This window comes from Nyctereutes procyonoides, unplaced genomic scaffold (assembly GCF_905146905.1).
Source record: "Nyctereutes procyonoides isolate TBG_1078 unplaced genomic scaffold, NYPRO_anot_genome, whole genome shotgun sequence".
Taxonomy (NCBI): Eukaryota; Metazoa; Chordata; class Mammalia; order Carnivora; family Canidae; genus Nyctereutes; species Nyctereutes procyonoides.
Window position 1 is genome coordinate 3,580,878 of NW_026575143.1, and position 15,811 is coordinate 3,596,688.

The 15,811-nt window shown below is 40.5% G+C and overlaps 1 protein-coding gene across 5 annotated transcripts in view; it reads left to right on the top strand.

Annotated features, from left to right (window-relative positions):
* The window catches only part of NRP1 (neuropilin 1), a 136,820-nt gene that overhangs the window by 42,835 nt on the left and 78,174 nt on the right, over nucleotides 1-15,811 (top strand). For all 5 annotated transcript variants that reach the window (XM_055308647.1, XM_055308646.1, XM_055308649.1 and 2 more), the window contains one exon: nucleotides 13,876-14,057. In XM_055308647.1, coding sequence (XP_055164622.1) covers nucleotides 13,876-14,057 — 182 coding nt within the window. The remainder of the gene's footprint in view (nucleotides 1-13,875; nucleotides 14,058-15,811) is intronic.

Below are 15,811 nucleotides of genomic sequence, written 5' to 3' on the forward strand. Positions count from 1 at the left end.
ATTTATGTCATCACTTGCAAAATTGATTCCCTTCCTGAATGTTTTATTACTGGTGACCTATGGCTCATTCAAAGTCAGTGACTTTCCAAAATAAGACATTGAAAATACTTTCTGGTGAACACTAGTTCCGCAGGTATTATGTAATAAAAGACTCTTACAATCAATGAGATTGGCATACATTGGGTTAAACCAAGTTAAATCAAGGTTTCATACCTGTGGGACTTCTCAGAGCCTTTAATATACTGAATTGTAAATTGTGAATATTCGCGAAAGGAACATTATGACATGCAACATTCCCAAGTGATTTGGGAAAAAAAAAATTTCTTTTCCTTGAAGCATTTCATAAAACAAGTATTCTGGGGAACACATTTTAGGATCAATTCTCTACTATTTCTGCTTTCTACTAAAAAAAAAAAAAAGTGGAGGAGTGCCTGTGTGACTCAATAGGTTAAGAGTCCAACTCTCTATTTTGGCTTGGTCATGATCCTGAGGGTTGTGAGATTGAGCCTTGAGACAGGGTCTGCATTGGGTGTGGAGTCTGCTTGAGATTGATTCTCTCTCTCCCTTCCCCCCCACCCTCTGCTTGTGTGTGTGTGTGTGTGTGCACTCTTTCTCTTTCTAAAAAAATAAATAAAGCAAACACAGCAGACTGGAAAGTGATGAAAACAATAATAATATGATCAATGTAATTTGCCATTACTAGAGGAAAAAAACAATCAGTTAATGAAGTATCTGAAATAAGGGGTATTTTTATTGTAATATGACAATTTCAAGAACCTACAACGTTTTAAATAAGTTTTCCCTGGAAGGATTCTCAAAGGGCCTGTTTTCTTGTACATTTGTAAGCAAGCACTGACTTGTCCCCAAATAATTCAAGAACTCAAATGCTGAAAAACCACCTTGCTATCTCTCCCTGTGACTTTGCACCACTAATTCTCTTTGTAAACTTTTATTTGTAGAGAAAGGGCAAAGAAGAAATTCATTTTAAATCAATTAGGCTGTTTGAGACTTTTTTTTAACGATTTTATTTATTCATTCATGAGACACACACAGAGAGAAGGTTGTTGATATATAGTGAAATGTTATGTATTCTGGTTTGTAACACACACACACACACAAAACACTTTTCCTTATGGAATAACTAGTCAGAGCCAGGAAGGTAAAGCACAGCCTTCTCTCTCCTTTGCCTCCTTGTCTTGTTTTTACAGCTGAGTCTTTAGTATTATCAAGAGGAAATTTTCTCTGGCTTATATTGTGCTAAAGAGAAAAAGGGTATTTGGAAATGCTCCCTTTATACTCCCTTTTATTTTAGCGAACCTGACCATATTCCCTTTTCCTTTCTGTTCAGCTTGCCATAAAGATACCTTGGGGTTGGGGAATACTTTAGATGGTAGGTTGGAGGTTGTCTGAACTCCCCACTGAGTCAAACCATGCTCCAACCGCAGAGCCATTTCGGCAAGCTGACCCCGTGTACTCATATGGTTAAACTTATGTGGTGCTCCTGCTCTTAGCTACTGGCAATGTTTATGGCCACTGCTTTCTTTTCTTCTAAACACACAATTACTCCTTAAGGTATGTATAAATCATGAGGCCTACTAGGTCATTAAAATCCTTTTTTCCCTTCATGAGCTCCCTCCTAACACAGAGAGAGTTCAAGTCTTATTCTCATACCAATTAATTATTGAGTCTGTAGTACAAGTCAATGATAAGAAGAAAGAAAGAAAGAAAGAAAGAAAGAAAGAAAGAAAGAAAGAAAGAAAGAAAAAGAAAAAAGAAAGAAGAAAAAGAGAAAGAAAAGAAAGAAAGAAAGAAAGAAAGAAGAAAGAAAGAAAGAAGAAAGAAAGAAAGAAAGAAAGAAAGAAAGAAAGAAAGAAAGAAAGAAAGAAAGAAAGAAAATATATAAACTAATGTTTAGGCCAGTTACCAATTAGTTACTGAATATTTTGGTTTTTAACTCATTTGCATGATGTAATATAGAAAAAAAAAAGCCCTGGTTGACATTTGAAGTATTTTATGTCAATAGATATACTTCTCTTTGCATACATTTTTCTCTGTATTACAAATTGACTTGGAGTTTCAGAATATGTGGTAGGTAGTAAAACTAGTAGTCGTCCAGTCGTGTGTCGCTGATACACCTGCTTTTTGAGTTAACAGAATATTAAATAATGAAAAAAAAATTCTATAAGCATGAATGCACTGGATTCTAAAGATGACTTACTGCAAACAGTATGCTGCTTTCAATAAACATTAAGGATTAAGGAAAAGACAACTCTCCCTATGACATGATCTATTTTTCTCATGTGCATTTCATTCTAGTATCATAAATACATTAGGCCTATACCTAAAAGATTCGTGTTTCTTGGTTATGGGTAGCTTAATGGTTCGTACCCTAAGTAAACTTTATAGCCTACTGAACAGCATAGCAGAATTCCAACTTTGGGTCAGTGCCCCCCTACCCACTTAAATTTTAATTCAGTGTTACTTTCACTACTCGTGTCACTAAAAGGAAAAGAAATCTAATCTGTGTTACTAGAACCATTTTTCTTCAGCCTTTTTTCTTTTTTTCACTTTTTCAGAAAAGATGGGTAGTCATTTCAAGGTAAGACACTTCTGCATTCCAGAGTGAATAATCTTACCTACCTGACACCAAAAAAGTTCTACTATAATTACTGCCAAAAAAAAAAAAAAAAGCTTTTAAAAAATGAATATTTGCCAACTTTAGTCCCTGCAGCTCTGTTTTGCAAATGACCTAGGTCACCACTGAATAATTATGAATTAATAAGGAGGATATTTTAAAAATTCTTAAAATTAGCACATTAGATCCTATCATCTAAAACAGAATTATTGCTTTATTTATTTTTCCAAAGAATAAAAAGGGAAACTTGAGGATTATGGTTTTGTGACACTATGAGCCAGAGTCATTGACTTTCTAGAACCAGCCGTTGCACCTTGGGTGCTTCTACCACACCAATTAAGGGGGTTTTTTGAGCAAATTCAGTACTGCATGCTAATAGCACTAATCCAACTGCAGATCATTAAATCAGTTGAGTACATCAGTGCAAACACTTAACAGATTTAGTGATTTAAGAAATACATATATCTTGGTATATATATATATATATATATATATATATATATATATATATATATATATTTCTTTAGTCCCGTTATTGACAATGGCTTTAATTGACTGATTTTTGGTGGTACTACTGGGGCAGGACCTACTGTCATCCCAAATAGTACTTTTCCGAGTAACATATTATGGTCATGTTCTGAGAGTTAGCCATCTGACTGATCATTCCCCCCGGGGGCTGACAGTAGCCACATGTCCTGTGCTACCTCTACTGCAGTCTGTTTTGAACTGGGTAGTATGTACCATTTGGAAAACAAAACTGTGTTCCCTTTACTTCCTGTGCATTAGTCCCCTTCCTTCTCCTGCATTCCAACCCCCCTCGAGAAGAGACACCAAGCCCTGCAAAAGCCATTAGATACATGATTTCATCTAACCCTCCCTAATATCCTGTAGGATGATGATCAGGCTGTCCATTGTACAGGTGAGCAGCTGAGGCTCACAGAGTTTGGTTAGTGACTTGCCCAAGGCACTCAGCTAGTCAGGGGCAGAATGGGAGGACTTGAGTCACAGTCATCCCACTTTGGCTGGGCAGGGGGCACTTCCTTGCTTCCCTGGCCCCTTTGACCCTTTGTGAGAGGTCAAATACAATGACAATTCTTGATCTATCAGAGGTGTAGGAGTGGATGCTGAGGTTCAGAGCCTAGACCAGAACCCATCCTTCCTGCCCCAGCTCTCTCTCTCCACTAGACCATGTTAAAAGGCTCAGTTCACTTAAAAAAACATAAAAAGCCTTTGGATGGCTGAGAGGAGAGGAACATAGAGAATATCCTTTATAGAAAAAAAAAAAACTTAAAGATATAAAGATTTAAAATACATAAGAAGGAAGTAAATGTGTCCAAAAAAACCCCTCTGTCACTTCCTGATGGCTTGACTTGCTATATAAACCCATCTTGAGACAATCCATACAAGTAATTCCTTTTTTTTTCCCTGAGAACAGTGGAAAGTTGGCAAGAAGTAAAAATTTTCTATGAAATAGGGAGGCGAACAAGTTGTAAATGATGTTAATATCTTCCAGATGGCACAGTTTTACTTGGGAACTGAATTTATTGTAATTAAAGGCATGTGAATTTTTCTATAAATACTGAACTTTGCAAGTTTGACACTGGAAGACTCCATCACTTCTGGAGACTAGTTGTTTTAAGGGAGGCGTTCCTTCTCTTCCATTTAAAATACATCATTGGATTTCAAAATCTGAGTTAAATCATGGAAATATTTTCCCATGTGAAGAACTTTTTTTTTATCTTCCATGCCAATAAATCTTAATTACGAAGTGAGATTCCTCAGAAATGAGAAATTTAAACTCTAAACATTTCTATTAAAATTATATATTTAACCATTATTTTACACTGCATGTCTTGAATTTATTTATATATTTATGTTTAAATTAAGCTATTATCACTTTCAGTTTCCCGACATATGTGTTGGGCAATCTTGGAAGCTCTGTTTTTGCTTCAATCAGGAGTCTGGCTTCTTCCAGAACCTTGCTTTCCTTTACACTGTAAGCAATGCTCGTGGGCTCAAGGCTCCCAAACTAACAGCCAACATGACAGGAGAACATTAAAACCACTTCCACCATCACTTCAGCTTCCTCTTCCTACTTTAGTCCTAGGCTGGTCCCTGCTCTATCAGGTGATGCAAGTGGATGATCCCTCTTGGCTTTGGTTTCTACTACAGCTCCCAAGCTCCAGGTGTCTCACCAGAGGATGGTCTGTGTGGCAGGCAGAATTTAAAGCAGGGCCCCCAGGACCTTCAGCCCCAGGATGACACACTTCCTCCCAGTTATTCAGTCAACCATTAATACAGGTGCTGCTACAAAGGGATTTTGCAGATTTAAATAAGTTATCAACCCAGCTGACCTCAAGAAAGGGAAACTATTTTGGGTGAGCCAGACCCAATCAGGTGAACCCTTAAGAGGGACTGAGCTTTTGCCGAAGAGCATGAGGCATGAGAAGAACTCATGGGGAGACAGATTTTCTGCTGTTGGCTTTGAAGCTGGAGAGGGCCACATGATGACAAATGTAGGTGGCCCGTAGGTTCTGAGAGGAGCTGACAGCCAGCAAGAAAGTGGGGACTACAGACCTACAAGCACAAGAAACTGAATACTGCCCTAATGGTGTGAGCATTGACAAGGACACCAAGCTCAAGATAAGAATGCAACCTGCCAACAGCATGAGTTTGGTCTTGGGGTACCCTGAACTGAGAACCCCAGCCATCCCTTGCTAGACTTCTGCACAATGGAACTGTGACCTAATAAATGTGGTGTCATTTTCAGCTCCTCCATTCATGGTGATTTGTTATGCAGCAGTAGGAAACTATTATCTGCTGGACATTTATTACCTCAGTTTCTCTCCTGCACTGGTCTTGGCCGGCCATGACTGATGGTGGCCCTCAGGGATCAATTGTCATCCCTTTGCACCGCTCCAGGGAGAGCCATTTAATATCTCTTTTAATTTTACTCCAGTAAAACTTTTTTCTTTAATATTTTCTTTCTTCACTTTCGTAATGCCTCATTTCCTGGGACTGTTAACTCTAGTATATATTATTACGTTACTATCTAGCCTATTAATCATCAGTTTTCTATAGCTGCAATAACGTTATGGATATTCATTATTATGACCCTGAGGCATCACAAAAGCTTAAAGATGAAAATTTTAATGTGTGAGATTAGCTTTATGAGTTTTACTCTACTCTGATATTGAGAACAAGTTGTCGACTACTTCCGTATAGAAACTTTTACTATACTGAATCAGCAGAGCCACCTTCTGGAAAAGATGCTAGGAAGACAGTATTGTGTTGGGATTTCCTGGAGGAGAATTATCTAGAAGTCTGTGGACAAGAGCAAGATTAACAGCACATGGGCCTCTAAGGATGACAATGACATGACAAAAGACAAAAGTATTTGCAACAGTTTTTTGTTCCAAGAGAGGTGAGGGGGTTGGCATCCCATTTACAATCAGTGGAATTGGTTACAGGAGAGATGGTTTGGTTTCAGTATACCCAGCAGCCACTGAGCAAAACTGCCCATTCTCTTTAGCACCAAGTACTTCTTAGGACCGTCCTCCCTGCACTCTGGAATTTGTGCTCAGTGCTGAGGGACTCCAGGGTGGGGAAATGGAAATGCTGGTAAAAGGCTACTCTCCTACAAGTGAATGGGTAGCAGGTAGCTACCCCAACTGAAAAAGCACCACCTCATGCCCTGGCAGTGTCAAGAGCGTATTACTTAGTACGGATAGGCATAAACACATAGCAAGCAGAGCTATAGTAAGGCTATGGACTAGAAGTTAGGAGTGTAGCAAAAGGATAACTAGACTTGATACGTATCAAAAGGATTGCTGAAAGAAAAGTAAGGGAGACTGAACTTGAGACAGTGTCAGGACAAGTGCAAATGAGCTCCAGGTCAAAGACTAATGTCCTACAATCCTGCTTACAATACACAGTGGTGTACAGGAGAAAAAGATACACACACACACACACACACACACACACACACACATATATGAAAAAATATAGATTTGGGAAAAGATGTTTATCATCATTTTAATAAGGGAAAAATACTTTCTAAACTTACAAATAGGGATCCCTGGGTGGCGCAGCAGTTTGGCGCCTGCCTTTGGCCCAGGGCGCGATCCTGGAGACCCGGGATCGAATCCCACGTCGGGCTCCCCGTGCATGGAGCCTGCTTCTCCCTCTGCCTGTGTCTCTGCCTCTCTCTCTCTCTCTGTGTGACTATCATAAATAAATAAAAATAAAAAAAAATAAACTTACAAATAAACATTAAATGGGAATATGACAAAATAATAAAGCAGTATTCCTTCTCTACTACAAATTTTAAAACTTTGTCAGATTCAGAATGGCTTTCCTAGAAATTGGCACCTTGTAGAATTGGCCAGGTCGCAGCCCGGCCTCTCTGTTCCTCTGAAAATGTGGCGGGCTCTCCAGCCAGGCCCTCAACCTGCTCCGGGTTTGGGGTGTTACCACCTCCTCCAGGAGGGGGAGCGACCAAGGCCGGCTGGAGTCCTGGTGCAGTCAAAGGGGCTACCCTTCTTGCTTAGCCGTCTTGGGGAACTAGTGAGGATGCACTTGCATTACTACCCAGGCTCTGCCCCTGCCCCGTCTTCACTGGAGCCATCTGTGCTCAGGCCCAGGGTGCTGGACCCAGGGAGAAACCCAAACTCCAGCTGTTCTTCTGCACCACTCCAGAGTCCCCCCTCCCACTTCGTGTCTACTCCTCCACTGCCCAGGCTGGGCTGGGCTTCTTGTCAGGCAGCCCCTGAGCATCCAGCCAAGCAGGAGGACCACGAGTAGGACCGGGATAGTGCTGAAAGGAGGCCCATTCCATTCAGTTCCACTGGAACTTTCAACTCAAGGGACTTCTTGGAGGCCAAGGGCTCTCTCTGTCTCTATCTTTGTCTGCCTCTCACACACACATACACATGCACATAGCCCTCTGCACGCACCAAGATGTCCGCATACATAGCTCTAGCACACTGGTAAGAAAAGTCAATGAAATATTAGTTGATGGGGCATGTTTCTAGCAACAATGGCCAGTTATAAAATGAATAGTGAGTTGTGAATGAATAATTCTAATAAGGTCATACCCATTCGCCACTTCCCAAAAAATATGTACAAAAGGGAGTAACAAGAGCAGAAATTAGAAACAAATTTGCCTAAAGGTAGGCAATGTTGAAAGGATACAAATCATTTCATCTATATGTCTCCCCCAGTGCTGTGCTCCCTCTGGGCTGGCACCACCTGATAAGCCCCTTCCTGGGATCACCGCACAGACTATGGGAGATGATACATCTGATAGCACTTTATAACATAGAAATTACTGTACAAATGGCAAGTGTTATTGCCAGCATTTCAGACAATATTAGATCAAATCTGATTCATTTTAACTTTCTAGTACAAATAAATAAATAAATAAATAAATAAATAAATAAATAAATAACAGAGAATTTCATTGATTCAGTTTTTTTAAAATAAATAAATACAAAGCCTTTGATTTACTTCCAAATAAAACATCATAAAAAAATAGTGTCTTCTGACCAAGAAGTTAAAAAAAATTGTTAGCTAGGCAATAAGGTATTCATCTGCTACCTTATATATAGGTGGTTAATGCATTTCAAAATTACTTCTATTTGATCGCAAAGTAACACTTACCTGGGATGCCTGGGTGGCTTGGTCGGTTAAGCGTCTGATTCTTCATCTCAGCTCACGCCTGGATTTTGGGGTTGTGAGTTTAAGTCCCTCATTGGGCTCCACAGTTAAGTAATAAAAATAAATAAATAAATAAACAAACAAATAAATAAACAAGGACGCCTGGGTGGCTCATGGTTGGGCATCTGCCTTCTGCTCAGATCATGATCCCAGGGTCCTGGGATCGAGTCCTACATTAGGCTCCTTGTGCTTTTCCCTTTGTCTATGTCTCTGCCTCTCTCTCTGTGTGTCTCTTACAGACACAGAGACTTTAAATAAAATCTTTTAAAAATAAATAAATAAATAAATAAATAAATAAATAAATAAATAAATAATAAATAAAGGAACACTTATCCATTGTAAAACTTTTAAAAAATACAGAAATAACTAAGGAACATCATCTCACCACCTAGAGGTAATCACTTATTCATGTCTGGGCATACTTTCTTCCGGTTCTTTTTCTATGTGTGAGAATGTACTGTAGATAGGGTTTTTTAAGTGATTTTTCACTTATGATATTAACACTTTTTCCTATGTTATAAAAAATATTTTATCAAATAGGCCTTTTTTTATTTTTGTTTTTTTTTAAGATTTTATTTATTTATTCATGAAAGACAGAGAGAAAGGCAGAGACACAGGCAGAGGGAGAAGCAGGCTCCTTGCAGGGACCCCAAGGTGGGACTCGATCCCGGGACCCGGGATCACACCCTGAGCCAAAGATAGATGTTCAACCGCTGAGCCACCCAGGCATCCCTCAAATAGGCTTTTTAATGGCTGAATAATATTCCATGAAATGATTGTATATAAATTCCTTCTTGTTTCCTTCCTGCCTGCCTTATGTCCATTCCTACCCCCATCTACCCTCATTATTCTAAATAAAGCTTCAGGCAATAGTTTTGCATAAATATTTGACATTATTCCATATTATTTACTTTGAATGGATTTCTAAAAATTGCTTTTATTAAATAAGAGGCTATGAACTTTAGAATCCTCTTCATATATCTTGATTAGGACATTGCAAGCAAGCCAGAATTTAGGGGTGAATCTCATGTAAAATCACTCAGAAACACAGATGCATAAGCCAATTGGCTCCTCCTAGCTCCATCACTGTATATTTTTTATTTCCAAATCCTCTGTCTAATGCTATGAGAGTAAAGTCTATTCTCTTCTGGGGAATACATAAGGTAATTCTTGGACAGCAGCATGGTAATCGTTTACAGGTTGTTCAGTAAGGATAACAATCAATGCCTTGTGCAAAATAAACCAAAGATCCAAAAAAACACATTGTTGCAGGTGAAAATTATGTCAGCTAACATCATTTCTCACTCTGGTTTATAATGTCAGGTATCAAATTTGTCCATTATTAATGTACATATGTATGTGGGGATAGATCCTCTTGGAAGGAGATTACAAAGACGCCACCATCTATAACCCCTTTTCCTTATCATGCGAGGATGTCCAGAAGCTGCGAGGGGTTGGTACAGTAGCTCCCCTGTGCAGGTAACACCCTGCAGAGGATTAGCTTTCTTTCCAGCATCAGGCTCCACCAGTGGGGAGTCAGGGGTCATTTGTACATGCAGGAGAAAACCCGACTTGAGTAAAGTGTGCCGCTCACCTATAAAGCCTCTGAAACCGCTCTTTACTGACAGTACATTTCTCATTTTCCCATCACTTCTCCCCCTACTTGGCTATTTTCCTAAAACTGTAATTCAAACTTTCCAAAAGAAAAAAAAAATAAGCTCTGGGTAATCCTTTCAAGAATTCTTAGAAGGAGATCTTTATTCTTTTATCACTCTTATGGGAAACCTAACCCGTGATTAGTATTAGGATTCAGAATGTTTTCACCACCCTCAGAGGCCCAGGTAGGGCGAGAGCAGGGGCGTCAGGAGGCGGAAAGTCCTTTAGCTTAAGGAGCTTGCACTCCCAAGCGGGGGACGCTCCTGAGAAGAGCCACCAGTGTCCTGGACCCTAAAATGGGGACCATGGCAAAGTGTCCCTTCATCGTAGAAGAGTTAGCTCCCAGTAGATATAGGCTGCTTTACCATTCCAAGCGCAGGACGGGAAAGCAGTAAGGTAGGAGATTTAAGAAAAGAAATGGCAGGATGCCTGAAGGTGGAGGGGTGCGGCGGGGCGGGGGGGGGGGGGGGGAGGTTGTCCTCTGGGATAGTTACAAAGTCCACGTGACCTTTACATTCCTGTGATGATACGTGAGCAGCTGAGGTCGGAGGAAGGGCGTTCCTGGCGGGACCCATGTCTGCTCTGGCCCCCACCCCTGCACAGAAGGCTGGAGCATTTCGGACTCAACCTGGGCCCCCTTGTCACCCGGAGCAGTCCCTTTCTGGAGCAGGGGTCCGCACGGGCAGACAGGCAGGTCAAACTGCCATCCCCTTCTCTAGCTTCTGTGCATCCGATTCCTGAGACACAGCTCCCAGTTCTCCAGCAGCTGTAACCTGTTCAGAATGAGAGTCACGCAAGTGCCCCTGTTTTCACCTGTGGAGGTCTCACTGTCTCGACCGGGGATCTTGACATTCCAAGAAATGCAGTGTTTGCCACACTGGAGCAGTAACAGAGCAATGTGCAGCAGGCTGGGGAGCGAAATTTGCAAACTCAGTATCCTGGGCCTCAGGCCAATGCAGGCTGGGTGCGTTGCTGTGGTGACACATTTAGTCTCTGGGGAGGGAGGCTGGCACACCGGCTGCATTCCTGGCACCGCATTTGCCGGCAAGAAACTTATGGAGTGGAACTGGTATCAACTCCAGAGGGAGATGCAAGCTGCTTTCTTAACTTCCTTGGCAGTACTACCCTTTGCAACTTGTGCACATAAACCCTCCTGAATATTTACATGAACTGCTATTTGTGACACTCTTTGGGGCCCTGTTGGATGGTACTTTGAAGGGAAGTGCTAAAATGATAGCAGCATTCCAGTTTGTAAATGTAACTATTATATCCCTGAATAATTCAATTTCCTAAAATTGGCACTTAACGATGCAATGACTTATCTCTTGCTGGGATGAGATTCGAATCCCTCTCCTCCTTTTAAAAATAGCTTTTCCTGTTGCCAAGAGGAGAGCCTGGTATTTACTATTAAAATACCAGCTTCTTTCCCTGTTGCGACTCACTGCACTTTATTAGCTAAGCTCTCTCCTACCTGGGGAAGGGCTCCTCACAGAGCACCCTTAGTTCCTAGGAAAGCCTCATCCACCTCTCTTATTGGTGCCTGGAAAGCAACATGCACTCGGTGGTGGCCACTTAGTATTCAGACCATGTCAAGATGCAAGTAAAAAGTCTATATGGCACCATCACCAGGCCCAACACAGCCAACAGTTCAAATCACGGTTCAACTATAAGCATAAGCAAGTGAGGGGCCAAGGATGTGGACCTGTCTGGTCAATGAAGCACTGGAGGGAAAAGGAATCTCCATGGAAATGCCAGCATGGGGGCTTGAATGCATGTAGAGATGCTGTTCTTCCGCTGCCCTGGACAGCAGAAGGCTCCCGAGGATTTTTAACCTAAAGCTTTCCTCCTTCTCTGCCTGCTCCTGCTCCTCCTCCTGCTCCTTCTCTTCCTGTTCCTCCTCCTCCACCTGCTCCTCCTCCTACTCCTGCTCCTGTTCCTTCTCCTCCTACTCCTACTCCTCCTCCTACTCCTCCTCTTGTTCATCCTCCTCCTGCTCCTCCTTCTCCTGCTCCTCTTCCTGCTCTGCCTCCTCCTCTTGTTCATCCTCCTCCTGCTCCTCCTTCTCCTGCTCCTCTTCCTGCTCTGCCTCCTCCTCCTGCTCCTGCTCCTCCTGCTCCTCCTGCTCCTGCTCCGCCTGCTCCTCCTCCTGCTCTGCCTCCTCCTCCTGCTCCTGCTCCTCCTGCTCCTCCTGCTCCTGCTCCGCCTGCTCCTCCTCCTGCTCTGCCTCCTCCTCCTGCTCCTTCACATTTTCTTCTCCTCCTTCTTCTTCTTCTTTTAACATGCAAAGCATCTCCCAAAGTATTGAGAATGGAACAATTCCTCTGTGTCTGTCCGTAGTTTCACAAAGGGACGTGATGCTAGCAGGCCAGTGATTCCTACTGGAAACATCAGATGCAGCAAAGGAAAGGCAGTTAATACAATAATTCACATATGTTAATGCTTAGTTCTATCAATGTCAGCTTCCTTTTATTCTCGATATACACAAAGCTGGCATACAATTTTAACTGATGAGGTAATGTCATTTTTAATTTAGAGAGCCTTAAGCCGTCCACTCTAACTAGGGGATATCATCTTCGCAGTTCTTTCGTGAGACTTTATGTAAGCATAAGTCATGTGTCCTGGACAGTTTGAAAAGGAACTGTTAAAGATGACATTGGTCATTGTGAAGATTTTCCCCACTTTGATCTCTTTTAAATTGCAAGATACAGTTTATATTACTGCCATATTTTAGCCATTCCTGAAATTAATATATCCCAGGACTTTTGGACCAAGTCAAACGCAGAAATAAAATGAAGGTTTGAAATGAACGGATTGTAATGCTTTCACGTCAGTTCTAGAGGAAAAGTGAAGACGGCTCAGATTAGCTGGCTCCTAGGTGACTTGGTAAATAACAAGAGAGGAAAGGGAAAGACACTAAGAAATCTATAACACCAAACAAACAAGAATCTTCCTATTTTCCAGGAGGATGCTAGTCTACTAGAGACAGCTCCCCAACTTTTGGAGATAAAGAAACATACCTGTTAACTCAGTGCAATATTTAGAATAACATTTTATCGTGATTTCCTTTACCATTTATCTCTTCAGTGTATTATTATTAAGGCTCATTTTTTTAAAAAAAATCACATCACTTTGATGACTTCAAGTGTGTCACATTTCCTTTTCAAACAACTATGTTGCTTTAAAGATTCAGGCTGGTGGGTGTAAACAAAGTAACTTTCCATTTTCAAATAAACTTTTTTCTTCAGAGAGATTATGTTCTGCAATTAAAAGGTAGTTTTGGGGAAGATGATGTATTTTAACCACTGTGGATACTGAGAGAGGCTTTTTTCTAAGAAGTCTAGAGTTTGGTAGAATTGAGTTAAATAGTAAAGAATCTGTTTGTTATTCTGTGGCCATATGTTTAGAGGATCGCTCACAGAAATCAAAGTATTGTTCATGGAGAGCTCCAGCCAAGGAGACATTTTGAATTCATAAAAGAACTTCACAGTTTGAAAAGAATGCATAGCATTATGTATTGACACCCCACCACCATAGACAAAGGAACACAAGTTAATAATAGAGAATTGTGCTCATGAGATTTTTCTTTTTCTTGTTAATTGGTTACTTTAAGTGACATTGTCTGCAAGTATAATGTACACCATTATTCTTAATAGTTCTGTGTTGCCAGATGATGTATACAGACATGATGTAGTCCATTTTAATTATTTCATTTTGCTGAAGTTTTCTCCCTCCATGAAATACAGTGGTGAATACAGATAGCGCTGTTTTCCTGACAGACCATGCTGGATATAGCTGCCTTCTACGTTATCAAAATTAGCAGGGCATTTCTCTCTAACCTGCTGTTTTCTTCTGTATTTATGTGCTAGGTATGACTACGTGGAAGTCATTGATGGAGAAAATGAAAATGGACGCCCTTGGGGAAAATTCTGTGGGAAGATCGCCCCTTCTCCTGTGGTGTCTTCAGGGCCATTTCTTTTTATCAAGTTTGTCTCTGACTATGAGACACATGGCGCTGGGTTTTCCATACGTTATGAAATTTTCAAGAGAGGTGAGTGACTTCCAGTGGAACAAGTGTGGCTAAATGTTCATTCACGTTGTTTGCTTCCATGAAAGACTAAAGCAAAAAGAAGACCAGGCGTAATGCTTTTATCTTTTTGTAAAAACTCATATGTTCCCACTACAGAACTGTTGGAAACTACTTTACACCAAGGAAAATTACCCAATGTGTTGAGGGAGTTACGTTTGAAACTTTTTAAGTATTTCAGAATTCAAAATTGCATCATTCTAATAGGCTGACCGGTGTTTATAAGGCATATATTCTATTCTGTAAAACTCTTTTGAGAGTGTTGATTCTTAGCTTTCTTCTTCAAAAATAAGTCTGATCTGCTCTTGAAGTTTGATTTCTTTCATTAAAAATGTGTGAGTCCCTTTGACCTTAAAGCTGTATTCATCCTGTTCCCTTTATTTTATTTTTATTAAATTCAAAAGTGGTGTTTCCCAGGAAAAGCAAAGCAGTCCACTAGCCTTAGAGTTTCTAAAGCTATTGAAGGAAGAAGAGGTGTTTTATTAACATCTGTTTAAGAAGAGGAATAGTTGGGGAAGAAACTTCTTAGAGAAAGCAGAACAGTAAAGCTTTCAGTGGTATTCCCTTCGGAAATAAAGATCTTTCTTCCCCTCCAATATAATCACTTAGTAGTCTGTTCCAATGGTATATTGAGATGGATAGAATCTGACAATTCTTAGTCTCCCCGCCTTGAGAAATTGAATCCCCGTATCAGTCAATTGATAAACAATGTATTTTATCCGAATGTCACTGTTTTTCATAAGGGCTGGTAGACTCCTTTAATGTGTTAAATTCAGCCTTCTCTTTTAAGTCATGTAATGGGGGTGGGGAGGCAAACTAGGGCGAGAGGTTCAAGATTTGAGTGTATTGTCCTAGAATATAGCAGAAAGCCTTTTTTTAATAGAAATAAAAAATCCGGCTACCCCAATTACAAATTCTCAGCAGCGACTGAGAATTTAAAAAAAAAAAAAAAAAAAGGAGTCTTTAAGAGTTTCTGGAAACATTGGTACAACCTCTTAAAATTTCAAAGAAATCTGGCACTGACCCCAAATAAGTATGGATAGATGGAGACAACTTTCTTCAAAAATTTATATAAGCACATACTTGGAAAACCTATTGCATAAATAGTATACATACAACATCAGTATGTACATATTTTCTTGCATTGAAAGCTGTTTGACCTGTTATATAAATCACATATTACATGTATGTATATGACACATATACACACATCTACATTTGCTTGCTTACCTGCCTATGGCACTATCAAAAAGAAAAAAAGGGGCCAGCAAAGAGTTGAGGAGTACCCTTTCATTTGCAGTGTTTCTCCAAGATCTGAGTATGGTTACAGAGAAAAACCGAGAGCTCTGTAACTAAGTCATTAAGAATTCTTCATTGTCCTTCCCAATGAACTCAGTTCCCTATACTTCCATGGCCTCGAGATACTGTCATTTCCCTATCCTGATCTCTAACACCACCCTTGAAACTTGAAGCCAGTTTTTCTTTCTTTTCTTGCCTCCCTACATCCAATGTGACTTCTAGTTCTTTTGAATTTATATCCACAAGTCTCCAAAGGTCATGTTGCCTTTCCACATCCATGGCCATTAACTGAATAGGCCCAGTATGGGTTCTCCCTATGTTTTCTTATCCTGCACACAACTTCCCAAATGGTGATCAAACCACTGTCCTCGAGATGCCTCTGGAAGGTGTCCATCACCTGTTGGGTTAAGCCTGAATGT